Here is a 14,974-nt window from a genome sequence, read left to right as displayed (position 1 = left end):
AGCAGCAGGTCCTTACTTATTTTTGACAAGGGACCTGGCCATCCTGTTAATGAAAACCTGTATGATAGGCACGGGCCTGGCTCCTAGGCTTCGGCCTGACCTAAACCTTGGACCTGGCAACGTGAAAGATGTTCGGGCTCAGGTTGGGTACACATAATCATAAGGAATTGTTATTTCAAACATTTTAGACTTTTTCGGGTTATTTGTTACATATATTTTTTTTTGTGTATTTGTCTGTTGACACTTTTAATTGACCAATAAGGCACACATCGCCAAAATCTCCAAAATTCATCAAAATTTGTACTCTTTTATGGAAATAACCTGCCAGCAGTGCAAGCTTTAAAAGAAATTTTAGTGCAGTCAAATTAGCAGTACAAGAGCGTCAAACCAATTTAAGTAGTGACAGTGTTCACTCTATTTTATTTCTGCACAACAATTTGCAATAAAAAATCTGTAAAGAGAAGCTGGTGGCTAGTAGAGGTAGATATCGATATTCATTTTGGAATTACAGTAGACTCTTAATTTTCTGGGATAGATGGTTAAAAAAAAAAAAAAAAAAAAAAAAAAATCATGGATAATCGATTTCCCAGTTAATCCAAAAATAAAGTCCCCCATAATACGTTCCAGGACTTCTTACGTAAGTCGAGTTTTACATAACTTGGGAATGACTAATAAAATATTTCTACTATATCTCTGATATACCAAAATTACAAAAACCAAATAATATCTCCAGAAGAATGAAGAAAAATAGTTATATATTTTTAATTAGTTCAATTAAAACTTTATCTGGGGACAGCGGTGAAGCAGCCAGAGTGGCACATAAGAAAAGAAAACATAAAAGGAAGAAAAAAACGCATGTTATTGTACTGTAAAAACTGATATATTTTGTAGCATTGGGTTAAGGCGAAAATCCACACTATTATCACCCCACGCTAGCTCACATTTCTGGAGGTCACTACCATAAAATAACAAAAACAATTTGCACTTTCTGGTTTATCGGGCTTTTTTGTTCGTGAAATCTAATTATTAAATAGGTAGCAAACTCGATCTTATTGCATTTACAATAATACCGATAGCTGGAATTCTGTGGGTTTTTACATTATTATGGTGAAATGTGTCCCCCCTTCACCGAAATCTTGTCATATAAAAAAAGATAAATAAATTTTAAGAATCTTCTCTTCATTCCTATTTTAAAGCTTGTTACTGTGTATCTCACTTGTGCAGTTTGTGCGTGCCGTGATCGCTATTGATTTCTTTCTTTCTTTTTTTTTTTTTTGTTACTGTTTTAAATTTTACAATCCTAAAAAGGAAAAAAAAATTGAGTGAAAAAAATATTAACTTGTCTGTAGTTACATAAGTTGGGGACTTAATGGTTCATTAAAGATTTAATGGACGCACCGTTTTCAAACATTTGAATAATTTCAAGTTTTTGTTTAATTGAAAGCACAACTTTTTTGTGTTTACCCATCATTTTCTTGATTTCTAAACAAAAAAAAAAAAAAAAAATATTTACTATAAAAAAATTTCAACATCCCTGACACAAATAATGTTGTCTTTTTGCAGTGCGACAGAAACAACAATCGACACGACGCACTAAAACAAACTAAACATTTGTTCTCTCTCTCTCTCTCTTTTTTTTTTTTTTGATAATAGGTACATTAATCTCCGAATGACGACTTATAATGCCACTTCTTGTTACTTATTTACTCTAGCAAAACATCTGTTTATACCTACTTGAATTTTATGATTTCTGATTGTTTATTTTTTTTTATTTGGAGTCTTGAAGTGTCCCGGTTAATCTGTTCCTGGTAAATTGAGAGTCTGCTGTATGTTAATTATGGTAGATTAAAAATTTACTACTTTTTCTTTTTTATAATTAATATTTATAATTATTTTGAATGATTATTATTGTTATATAATTATTGATATTGAATTTTGAATCTGAAAGTTTATTTTTTTATTATTATGAAACTTCAGAAACTAATACTAGCGATTTTACTTATATAAAAAGTTTCATTCAGGCTGGGATAAAAATTGGTTCAGGTGGGTCGGGTTGGGCTGTCTAGATTTCAAGATGGGCTTGGTAAAAATAAAAAAATGTAGGTCCCGTACAGACATCTACTGTACGATAATCTACAATCTTTTAATTTCAGCAAATACAACCTCTTTAAAGCAACTGATGAATCAAGGGATGATAAAGACATTCATTCAAAGCCTGTTATTCTTGTCAGACTATGCGGCAACTGATCACAAAGACAAACATTGAGGACCAGCTATTACTTATAGATTTCTTGTGGGGAGAGGATATAATATTAAGAAATTTATGACAATACTGCAACATCGTGGGAGGAATCACTCCAACTATGATGAATGGTATGCAGCAGAATATATTGGCAGTGTTGTTCATAGTGTCCAGGAACTTGTCACTGTCTCTGAAATCCAATTACAGAATGTGGACTCGACAAATTCCACAATATTGTGTGGATGCCGAAATTTCACAATGCTCAACTGACCAGCAAGGATCTGATTGAATTGAAACATCAAGGTGTAAGAGGTCAGAGAGCACCATAAGTAAAACAGCTCATAACAAAAAGAATGTCAAAAGCCTTCAGTTTGTTCAAAAAAAATGGTCATTATCATTGAAAATGACCCAAGTATGGATCAGAATTACAAGTTCAGTTGAATATTGAGTGATCTATTTTGTTCAAGCTTTTATTCTTGGCTTCTTAAAATGGAATATAGGTGACCCCTGCTGAGTGCAGATTCGCACTTATGCAATAGAAGTCTGTGAGACATGGATCATGCTATGCGCAGCCCAAGGTTTGCAGTAGCACTGTGTATCTAACTCACCCGTGCTACCTTATTACATAGCTTTTATTGTAGTTACTTTAGCATGGTCAAAGTTAGTGTCATCGATTTCATTCTAAGCAACTTTGTTATCAGACAACTGTTTTGTGGCACTTTGCAGTTTCACAGTCAGTCAAAATTTAGCCTCTCTACATTATGCCTACTTTTTTATTACAATATATTTTTTGTTATGTATCTTTCAACTCAGCAGTTCTCAGAAACAGCGTGATGTAATACTTGAACGACCCCTTTGTCGGCTTGAGTCTTTGCTAGTGACAATTTCAATGTGTGTTTCTGAGTTGAGTGAAAAGTGACTTCAATGTGTGTGTTTTGATATTGAGTGGATTTATGTTTTATTTTAATAATAACTCTAACATAATGGCTTCAAAGCATGATTCTACATCCGAAAGTGATTCTGGGAAGAAAAAATCCAGAAAATTCTGTCATTGCATGAGAAAATGATTATTTTGTGGAAAATAGAGCAAGGAAGAACATATGCATCTTTAGCTAAAGAATATGAGTGCAACGAATCATTGATACGAAAAATTAAAAAGTGTGAGGACAAAATTAAAGCAAGCATTAGGTTGGCAACAAACTCTGCAAATGCAAAATCCACTTTTGTTATTCGATGTGTTACGCTTTTTGAGAAAATGGAACAGGTATTGAATGTTTGCATCAAAGATTGAAGGAATAGAAATGTGCCTATTCAGTTCTAATATGAACAGGTGCAAGTCCCAATGTATTTATCATCACATAAAGTCTCACACTGCTGGTGCAAATGGTGAATCAAGTTTCAGTGCATCCAAGGGATGGTTCGATAGATTTAAAAAAAGAGCAAATCTGCACAATATTAAAGTTGTTGGTGAGATTGCTTCTGCTGACGTGGAGGCAGTGGAAAATTTTTTTTTACCGGAATTGAAAAATGTAATAGATGAGGATACATGGCATATCAGATTTTTAACTGTGATGAAACTCTCTATTGGAAAAAAAATGCCTGACAAGACATATTGCCACATGGAAAAAGAAGAAGTTGTACCTGGATTCAAAATGTCACAAGACAGAATTGCTCTCCTATTTTGTAGTAATGCTTCTGGTGATTATAAATGCAAGCCTTTATTAGTGTATCGTTCCGAAAACCCAAGGGCTTTGAAAGACAAAAATAAATCCTCTCCTCCCGTTTACTGGTGATTGAATAGAAAACCATGGATGACTGGATAATTGTTTAGTAACTAGTTAGAGCATTGTTTCATACCTGAAGTCGAAGGATATCTGAAAAATAAGAATTTATAATTCAAAGTGCTCCTTATCCAAATCATCCAGTGTCACTTCTCGATTGCAATCCAAATGTACAACTTGTGTTTCTTCTTCCGAACACAACATCAATTTTATAGCCACTGGACCAAGGGATCATTTCGACTTTTAAATCTTATTATCTAAGGAGAAGCTTGGAAAATCTTGTTGATAAAATTGAAAAATTTCCAGATAAAAATGTGTGCCAATGTTGGGCTGAATTCACAATACTAACAGGTATTTAAATAACCGAACAGTCATGGACTGAAATGAAGTCAACTTTGAAGAACTGTTGGAAGAAGCTACTCTCTGAAACAGAAATTGACTCACAAGACCTCAATATTATATATTCAGACAGAAGTTGAGAAAATTATTAAACTTTCAGACATTATTGTAGGTGAAGGATTTTGTGATATAGGGCAGGAAGATATTTTAGAACATATTCATTCCCATCAGGAGGAATTTAAAAAATCAGTTAGAAGAACTACTGGACTCCAATAAAGATGTTTGTGAAGAAGAAGAAACCTGAACTGACATAAGGGTATATCAGATTCTAAAAGCAGTCGAGTTCCTGAAGGAGAAGATTATGCAGGAAGATCCCGATTTTCATAGGAGTATGAAAATTAAGAGAGACATTAACAATATTATGGTTTCTTATGTTGACATGAGAAGATCATGACAATACAGCAACAGACAAATTGCAGATTTTGTAAGTCAACTTCAACTTTAAAGCATGTTCACCTTCTACTAGCAGTTTCTTCAGTTCAACGTTTCTTCACATATGTTAGTAAGTCATGGTCAATTAAAAGTTTTATTTCATTGTTTTACTTTTTTCAGCATGCAGTTTTATTTTAAATTTAGGTAGGAATTCATTTCGATTCCATAATGGAAGCGTATACTCGATTAAGTTTCTGTTGTTTCGTTTCCATAATTTAATTTTCTTTTAACATAGGGGCCCTTCATATTTACATTAGGAGCACAATCTCACTGTCACTCCATTGGATCAATGGAACGAGAGATGAGGAAGTCAGTCTCACCTTTCATTTTTGAAACTCCCATTCTAGCAAAAATTAGCATAGAAAAATATTACTTCCCTATATTTTATGATTTTTTATGTCTATTGTCTGAGCCACTACACACACAAGTTGGAATACATTTTAAATTATAAAGTGAAATTGTTAATTTCTTTTAAAAATAAATTGTACCAAAAATTCAAAAAAAAAATTAAATTATTTTATTAGAGTCCCCTAAAATTTCTTCTATATACCTGTATATATATTATGTCTATAAATTGTGTGTTCTCTGGTTGATTTGCCTGTTTTGCAGGATGAAAAATCCCTCTTTTCATCCAGAAAAAAACCAGTGGGGAAAACCTTGCTATCTATCAGGTACTACACTGACAGTGGTGGAGAATGAAAAGGACCTGGGGGTAATTGTGCAGGCAGATATGAAGTTCTCTGAGCAGTGCAGACGAGCTGCAAGAGTAGCTCATGGTGTCTTGTCAATGATATACAGGAATTTTTCTAGCAGGGATAAGGAGGTGATTATTCCCTTGTATAAGGCAATGGTTAGGCCACATCTTGAGTACTGTATACAGGTCTGGAGGCCTCATTTCAAGAAGGATGTAGAGCTGCTGGAACGGGTACAGAGAAGGGCAACAAGATTAGTAAATGGAACAAAGGGTTGCTCTTATGAAGAAAGGCTTAAGTTTTGCAAATTACAGAGTCTGGAGACTAGGCACCGGCGAGGTGATCTGATAGAGGTGTATAAGGCTTTGAATGGTTTGAGCATGCTCAATGCCAATGGGATTCTTCATCTTTCTCAGAATAATCACCTCAGAGGGCATAAATTCAAATTGAGGAAGGACGGATGTCGGATAGATGTGCGGAAATTTGCCTTTGGCCAGCGGGTGGTTGGTTGGTGGAACCGACTTCCATCACTTGTTGTTGAAGTTGATAGCCTAAACAAATTTAAAGCTCAACTGGACAGGTATTTCGAACGAACGGAGGGGTGAAATGGGAGAGGGTTTTTTTTTTTTTTTTTTGGCTGATGCTGAATAAGCTTGCTTTCTTGCATCATATGCCTCTACTAATGCTAATGCTAATCTATGCCTGAGACAGACTAACTCATTGACACTTCAAACCTGGGCCTTTTCCATCCAGTGTGGGGAGGACAATGACGATGCCACTACGCTACTTCTGAAAACAATAAATTGTACCATTTGTAATACAGATTATGGTTTTAATTTCCTACATTAAAAGGTTCAGAACCAAACCCCCGCTTTTCCATAACAACAGTATCCCGACAAATGTGGAATTGCCATGCGCAGAAGTTGGTGGGAACGTAACTCCCACGCTCAGCAGGGATCACTTGTAATTTGGTATGACTAAAGCAGGGTTTTGCTGATTTTTTTTTTAATTGTTATTTTTAATAAATAGTTAAAAATAAAAGCATAAATTAACTTGGTCAATCCAAAAATTTAACCACGGGCATCTCCTTTTAGCATTAGTTGAGGCATATGATGCAAGAAAGCAGGCTTATACAGCATCGGCCATAAAAGAAAAAAAAAAAAAAAAAAAAACCTTCCCATTTCACCCATCTGGTCCTCCAAATGTTTGTCTAGTTTAACCTTAAATTTATTTAAGCTATCAACTTCCACAACAAAAGATGGAAGTCTGTTCCCACAATCAACTACCTGTTGGCTAATGGCAAACTTCTGCACATGTATACTACAACTGTCTTTCCTCAGTTTGAATCTATGTCCCCTCAGGTTCTTAATCTGAGCAAGCAGAACTATCCTGTCAGCATTCAGCCTGCTCAAACCATTCAAGAACCTTATAGACCTCAATCAGATCACATCACAGGTGCCTAGTCACCAGATACTGCAACTTGCCGAACTTAAGCCTTTCTTCATAAGCGTATCCCTTTGTTCCTCTCACCAATCTTGTTGCCGTTCTCTGTACTCATTCTAGCAACTCTACATCCTTCCTAAAATTAGGCCTCCAGACCTGTACGCAGTACTCAAGGCATGACCTGACCATTGCCTTATACAAAGGGATAATCACCTCCTTGTCTCTGCTAGATAAATTCCTAATATAGCATTGACAAAACTCCATGACATGCTCTGGCAGCCCGTCTGCACTGTTCAGAGAAATTCATATCTGACTGCACAATTACTCCCAGATCTTTTTCATTCTCCACCTCCCTGAGTGTAGCCACAGAGTTTGTACATTTCTCTTGGGTTACTGCTAGCCATATGCAATACTTTGCATTTGTAAATATTAAACTTCAGTTGCCACTTCTCAGCCCATCTGCCTAACTTTTCTAGATCCTGTTGTAGTAGCATACTGTCTTTACTGTCATTAACAACCCTGCCAACCTTTGTATCAAATGCAAACTTGGACATTAAACCTGATATACCTTCATCGATGTCATTGATAAATACACAAAACAACAATGGGCCCATCACCGAACCCTGGGGGACTCTGCTAATAACATTAATCCACATAGAGCAGTGACTGTTTATTACCACTCTCTACCGTCTCCCACTCAACCATCCCTTTATCCATTGCAGTAATTTGCCCTTAATACCATACCGCTCCAATTTGTACAGCAGTCTTCCATGTTCAACATGGAAGACTGCTGTACAAACTGTAAAAATTTTTTCCATGTTTGTACAGCAGTCTTCCATAAGCTTTCCTGAAATCCAAGTATATGATAGCAAAATTATTTTTTGCATCCAGTTCCTTTGTGACAACATCATAATATCCATTCAAATTGGTCAGACAAGACTTCCCCTTAACAAACCCATGCTGTCTGAACTATTGCTGCTGTCTTGTCTAGGTGATCCTGTATTACCTGTTTAACCAGTGACTCCATTATTTTCCCCAGAACAGAAATTAAACCAACAGGTCTATAATTATTTGTGTCACCCTTTGAATGAACCCCCTTTGTGAATTGGGGATACATTTGCACATCTCCAGTCCATGAGGACCTCTCTTGACTCTAAGGGTGCTCTCATAATTATGGCTAAGGGTTTGCTTACTTCTCTTGCTGCTCCTTCATTTTAACTGGATAGATTCCATCTGTCCCAGGAGCCTTTTTTAGTGTTTAACTTCCACAATTTCTCCTCCAATTTGCTCTCAGTTATCACAAAATCACTTAGCTCCCTGTTAGAGTTTGATAAACTTCTGACATTCCTGTCCTTGAATAACTCCTCCTGTGTGAATGTAGATGCAAATTACTCATTCAGTTTATTGGCTACTTGAGTAGAATCATCAACTGTTGAACCATCGATATCAAGTGGACCAATCTGATTCATCCCCTTCCTTCTGGATTTTACATAAGTAAAGAACTCTTTGCTGTTTTTCTTTGCATCCTTTGCCAAACATTTTGCGTAATCTGCCTTCGCCTGCCTAATGTTCTTCTTACAGTTAACTTAATGTTTTATGACTTGATTACAGACTAACTTATATCTGTCATAGGCTTCTGTGTCACCTGATAATTTATCTGCATCCCAAGCATTTTTCTTCTCTGCCACAAGCCTCGATAATTCATCCGAAATCCATTTAGTCCTAAATCTTGAATAGTATTTCTTAGTTTGTATGAAAAGCCTAGTAGTCTCCAAGATTAAGTCCCTGAAGGCTTCCCATTTAGAATTCACCGTTGTTAACATCATCAGTTGATCCCATTCTATAGAATTTCAAAACTGTCTCAGACCTCTATAGTCACTTTTACGAAAACAAAAACCCTTCCCTTTACCCTTGATGGTAGTTACATCTTTATGTAAATTCCACATCAGTACACTGTGATCACTGTCACCTAGTGGTTCCTTTATCTGCAAATTTCTAATGCATGCATCATTACTGCTGATAATCAGATCAAGGGTATTACTCCCTCTGGTTGCCCCTTGAACATGTTGCTGTAGAAAACAATCCTCCAATAAATCCACAAAAGTCTTGCTAGCATGCATGTGACCAAACCACAAGTTCCAGTCAATATCTGGAAAGTTAAAATCCCCCATTACAAGACATTCTGCTTTACTGGCCGATTCTATTTCTCTGCACAACTATTCATTGTACTCATCTGCGTCATTAGGCATATAACATATTCCTGCTCTCATTTTTACTTTCCCAGTGTTTATGTCACACCAAACAGACTCAGCATTGCACTATCCACCCGTGTCAACTGGATGCACTTCCTTAGATTTTGTGTATTTATCTTTTTATCACATGTGAATACACACATGTAAAAAAACCCAATTTATGTCATTTTAATGTACGTCACCATTAATTGGGAGACTTCCTGTATATTAATGAAAAAGTGCAGTATTATTATTTGTTTTGTATATTGTTTTAAATAAGTACTAAACCTTGAAAAGTTCTGTTGTTTTCAACGAAAATGCAAACTTTCACCGAAGTTTTTGTTGTTCCGAAGGTAATGTCAACTTCTTACAGTTAACTTAATGCTTTGTGCATTGTCTTATTTTATCACACTAGTGTTGATATTTTAGGCAGTGAACGTTTAGTAAGGTAAAATTCATGATAAGAGATTTTCATGCATCTAGAATCTATAGACTAGAGAAGGGGTCATCAACCAGTAACCTACAGGTTGTATAATCCATGAGAACAGTATGTTGTTATTATTAATATTAGCTATGTGGTGCAAGGAAGCATGAGGCTTATGCTGCACCAGCCAAAAAAAAAAAAAAAAAAAAAATTTCTGCATTACCCCAAGAGAGAGAGAGAGACTCAGAAGAAGGGAGTCACCAAGAAAGAGAAGAATGACGATATCCAGCTCAGGACTCTGGGTGTGCCAAGCCCATACTCACCAGATGTGAGCCCCTGGACCAATAACGTGATTATATTAATATAATTTGAAAATGCACCTCAAATAATCTGAAATGTAGCCTGCATGTGAATTTTGATAAACCAGAAATGCCAATGCATAGAGAAACAAGTAACAAGAAGGAAAGCTGATAGTGTTTGGCATACCTTAACTTTGTATTTTATTACTTTTACACATTTCTAATAGTATTCTGCATATATTCTTTATGTTGTATCTAACATATATTGGTTATCAACAAGCTACACTCAAATAAAATAATTATTATACTGATATCTTGATTTCAAATAAAATTTAATAGTTATGTCTGTATAATAAAATAAAGCCATGTACCTTAGATAATATTGTACTCCCCCACACGCATAATATACCTTCTTTTCCCTGGTAAGAATATGAGATACTTTTTTCTTGTTAAATGTTTCCTAAAATTGTCCTGCAGCACTTATGGTCCAAAGTAATGTAGGTGCATGCAATAATGTTTTTATGATCATTAGCCATATGGTACAAGGAAGCCTGAGGCTTATGCTGCACCAGCCGAAAAAAAAAAAAAAATTCTGAATTGCCCTGGAGAGAGAGAGAGAGAGAGAGAGAGAGAGAGAGAGAGAGTAGAAGGGAATCACCAAGAAAGAGAAGAATGATGATATCCAGTTCAGGACCCTGAGTGTTCCAAGCCCATACTCACCAGATGTGAGCCCCTGAGGTTATCTCTAGCCAAAGATATAGTCAAAACATCCAAGTGGCCTGTAAACCCAAGCTCTTAGTGTTCAGATCACATGTAACTGGGAAAAAACTAGGATGGTGTGGTATTAAACACACAGCTAGTAGTAAGCCCAGCAGCCCTTACCTGCTGCACTTACTGCTAACTGTATATTTAATACCGCAACTAATAAATTAACATATCAATAGTTAAGCCAAATAGAGCATTTCATAATTTGATATCAACAGATTAAAAGAGCAACCAACAATTTTATAAGTCTATGAATGGGTGAAAAATTATTGGGAGTTGGTGAAACACACAACTAAGTTGCCAAGTCTTTCAAGAAATGTGAATCAGCAATGCCCTGGATGGCACTGAAGATGATACAATCTTTGAAGAAAGTGACAGTTCAGCCCATAACGTTAGTAATAGTGTGACACTAGTGACAACAATTTTTGGCATTCTGTGATGAATAAAAGCCCTGTTCTGCACAATTATTTTTTTCAGTAAGCACTTATGAATATGTGTTTCAAATATATGAATCTCCCCATCTCAACAAAAAAAAAAAAAAAAAAAAAAAAAGAGCCTACTAAATAGTTTTATAGTCTGGTATGTCTTATTGTCCAGAAAATACAGTAAATAGGCAGAGGTCCCCCCCCCCACCACGCACTGGTTTTCTCTTTCACATAAACTTCCAAAATAAAAATAGGTAATTATGCACTAATGTGATGCACTGAATCTAAAAATGTCAGTTTTATCTTTCTACCACATTTCAAACTTGAGATATAACACATTCATGAATTTGTCTCTGCAGTAACATACTTCAGAGACAAATTACTACAGTAACATAAAGAATAATGTATAGGGTCTTTGAATTGAAGTATCCCTATCATAGCTGTCTGGAGTGCCATTTAATTTCTAATATCGAAATGTATTGTGATGTACCTATAGTCCACAACATGGGGAAGACAGAAAAAAAAAGTCTTCGTATTCCCCACAGGGATAAATATAGCACCGTTTTGTTGAGAAGGAAAAATGGTGTTGCTAATTGGTGGGTATCACTTCAAGGTGTGTTCAGTATGCATACTAATGGTATACACAATTTATTCCATATAGGTTCTAGTGTTTTTATTGACCAACAGTAATGTGTTTGGAGTGATGACAGTCATATGACAAATGATTCTGCCCTTCAAGGTTGGTGAGGGGTATGGATCATATTACAGTACATATGCACTATGGGTTCTTCCATAGCTGGAAATCACAGATGGGCTGACCGGACTAGCCAGGTGGGTAAAGTGCCTGCCTGGCAACCCAAAGGTCGCGGGTTTGAATCCTGCCTCGGGCTTGGATCAAAGTACTGCAAAAACCTTGGGAGGTGCACTATGGCCACAGAAGCCAATGCGCCAACAACTACCAACCACCAACCAAAAAAAAATCACAGATGGTTAGATTGGGCAAATGTGGTGACTACAATGTTGTTAGCAAGGATTAACTGATTATTTTTTCATCATTGAAATGCCTTTGGATAGGTCTCACACAGATCTAGCAGTGTGGTCTGATCCAGGCAGAATGGTTTATTGAGACAGGAAGCAATGAAGCTACACCAGCTGGTTGCATTCAGGGAATGTAGTGGAACTATGTGTACTACATGAGGATTTCCATTGTTCAAATGCATTATTTATGGGTACTTACTGTTATGGACAATAACTTATTCAAAGTGAAGTGGGCCTTATCACTCCAGCAATTTGTGCTTCACCTACTCCATTCACGCAGCTGAAATTCCTAATACCTGTTGTTGAAAATGGTTTCTTTGAATTGGTTGCAGAAAATTCTAGAAATATCTGTTAATTATCACATGAATTAATAAAAATTCATGTTAAACCTAATTATATGCATGTGCTGTTAACACGAATGAAGAGATATTAATAGTAATTTTGCTATACGTGACATTGATGCATCATCTGGAATCAAACTGCTCATGTGTGCGTTTCATGTTTCATGCAGTGAGCATTGCTGTTAGTGAGGTGTTAAAGTGTCACAGGCATTGAAGGGCACAGTTTTTTAATTTGCACTCACTCTCTGACTGGTGTAAAATGAGTTTTAATTTTCAAAAACTAATTAAAAATATATGTTTTTAATATAGACCATGGATGCTTCATTGTGTTCATAAAAGATTGAAATTATAGGTGGCATAAAAAATGAACAATTTTGAATTATTTGTTTGCTGATCTTTCAAATTTTCATGGCACAGAGGAATTTCACATTTTGTGCAATGATTAAAGGATTAATGCTGCATTGTTAGCTTTAGACAGTGTACACTTCATGTGTATTGTCATGTAAGATTCATGAATGTGATATTGCTTGTGAAGAATGAGAAGAGACTTAAAAGTAGATGGGAGAAGAGTAATATATATACAGTTATAATTGAACTGAAGTAAGTTAAAGAACATAAAACCATAGTTTTATTAAGTGTTCTATAAAGTTATAATCCTATTTATTTAATAATAATAAGAAGCTAACTTTATTTACTTTTCACTTCTTTTAATCACAGGGAAAAAAACACGATAAAAAAAATTCGGTTTATGTAATTCCTTACATAAACTGAATATTCCATACATCAAACACACCAGAAATGTAATGCATTGCTACGTTACTTACTTGTTGTGTTCTGGCTTCTGTTGCTTGCAAGCACAGGAATCATGTTCTGTGGCTCCAAGCTATGGCATAGAAAGATATATGGGTTGGATCATGCATGTCTATTGCTATAGGAGAGAGGGTGGGAGAGATTATGTACCTTGCTGAGCCCGCTATAGCAGGAGTGAGGTTGTTTCTTTGTCAGTTATAGTAGAAAAATGTTAAATCCTTTTTGACATGATGTTAGTGAATAAGCTGTCAAAAACTGTATTTGAATGTGATATTAGTGTAAAGATGCTATTTCCTTGCAAGAAGAAATCATTGAAATATTCTTTTAAGGGATGGGCCAGAGGGTTGCCAGTTCCATACTTTAAAGAATAATATTATTCTTGCCAATTTCCTCTTCAACTCCCTGTGCGCTCAACAATAGCAGGTGGTAGATGGCTTTCATCAACCGGTGAAATACCACCACTTTGCTTATTGGAGGCTTGAAGTGGTGAAACCCATGTTTAGTCTCTAGAGCAAAGTTTCCGGCATCCCCCATACTTCTCCTTCAACCCATGCACCGTACTAAGTACTATAGGTTTTGATACCTTTCGTGTTTGGGGTTTTCATTAAAAAAAAAAAAAAAAAAAAAAAATTAGAAATCTTTTCTACATACAGTAGTTCCATATGTCCAACAGTTTTCTACTGTACATGCAGTTCTTTCTGCTTTTGAGGATAAGTGTTGATAGTCTCTCTCTCTGTGTTGCCATGTGACTTCCATTTTCATTGATTGCCTTACTATTATTGTGCCATTTATTTTGAAAATTGTTTTTGTTTCTTCCTTTTCTGCACTGAACTATTCACCGGAAATGTTTGAATCTAATTTAATTATCATATGTGCCACTGTAAACAAGTACTGATTATAGAATATTTTGCAGAGAATTCAATTATATATTGCTGCATATTATTTTATTGAAACTCTGATCATTAATAATTAAATGCAGTGTTGAGGAATGCATTTTCTGGATTTGTGTGTGTGTATGGTTTAATGACACAATCAGCTTGGTTGTAATGTACTGTTTCTCTGGACTCCTGGTTGCAAAAGACATCAAGCATACCTTGACTTTATTCTTCTGTGCAACATTTTAATATCATTGTTAGTAACTTAAATATTTATAAACTAAATCCACAATAATATTCTTGTAGATAAAGTTAGAGAGATTAATCTGTTCAACTATACTTTTAAAGCTGTTAATATATTTTGATTTATTTATATCTTTAGATCAGGGTGTACCCTCAAGATACCAAGTTAGACAACCAGTTTGTTCGTGTTATCAAAGTTCCCACTCAAGTTCTACAACTTTCAGTTTTAGGAAATAAGCTTCTTAGTTTCTGTGCTGACTCTCATCTTACACTGTACCACTTACAAAAGAAAACATCTCCTTCTAGTAAGTGAATTTTTCTTCTAGTATATGTTTGCTGAAAGAATGAGTTGCAGATTTATGGGAGAAGTCTTTTTCATTGTTGGTTTTAATTTTTCCTCTATATGCTTCAATCTTTGAAAAGTAACACTAAAATTGGTTCAACTATGTAGGCGGAAAATTCCAAATACCAGTACACAAATGAAGATCTTTTTTTTTTAACAGCTTCCCAGCTGGTTAGTTTTAAATATTAGTT

At 35.4% G+C, this 14,974-nt stretch overlaps 1 protein-coding gene across 2 annotated transcripts in view; it reads left to right on the top strand.

The window, feature by feature from the left end:
- Rich (Guanine nucleotide exchange factor subunit Rich) overlaps positions 1–14,974 on the top strand; it is a 579,939-nt gene that overhangs the window by 248,142 nt on the left and 316,823 nt on the right. For both annotated transcript variants that reach the window (XM_090378010.1, XM_090378009.1), the window contains exon 16: positions 14,580–14,745. In XM_090378010.1, coding sequence (XP_090234136.1) covers positions 14,580–14,745 — 166 coding nt within the window. The remainder of the gene's footprint in view (positions 1–14,579; positions 14,746–14,974) is intronic.

This window comes from Mastigoproctus giganteus, chromosome 7 (genome assembly GCF_048544385.1).
Source record: "Mastigoproctus giganteus isolate SK-2022 chromosome 7, ASM4854438v1, whole genome shotgun sequence".
Classification (NCBI taxonomy): Eukaryota; Metazoa; Arthropoda; class Arachnida; order Uropygi; family Thelyphonidae; genus Mastigoproctus; species Mastigoproctus giganteus.
This window is presented reverse-complemented; position numbering and strand designations above follow the sequence as displayed.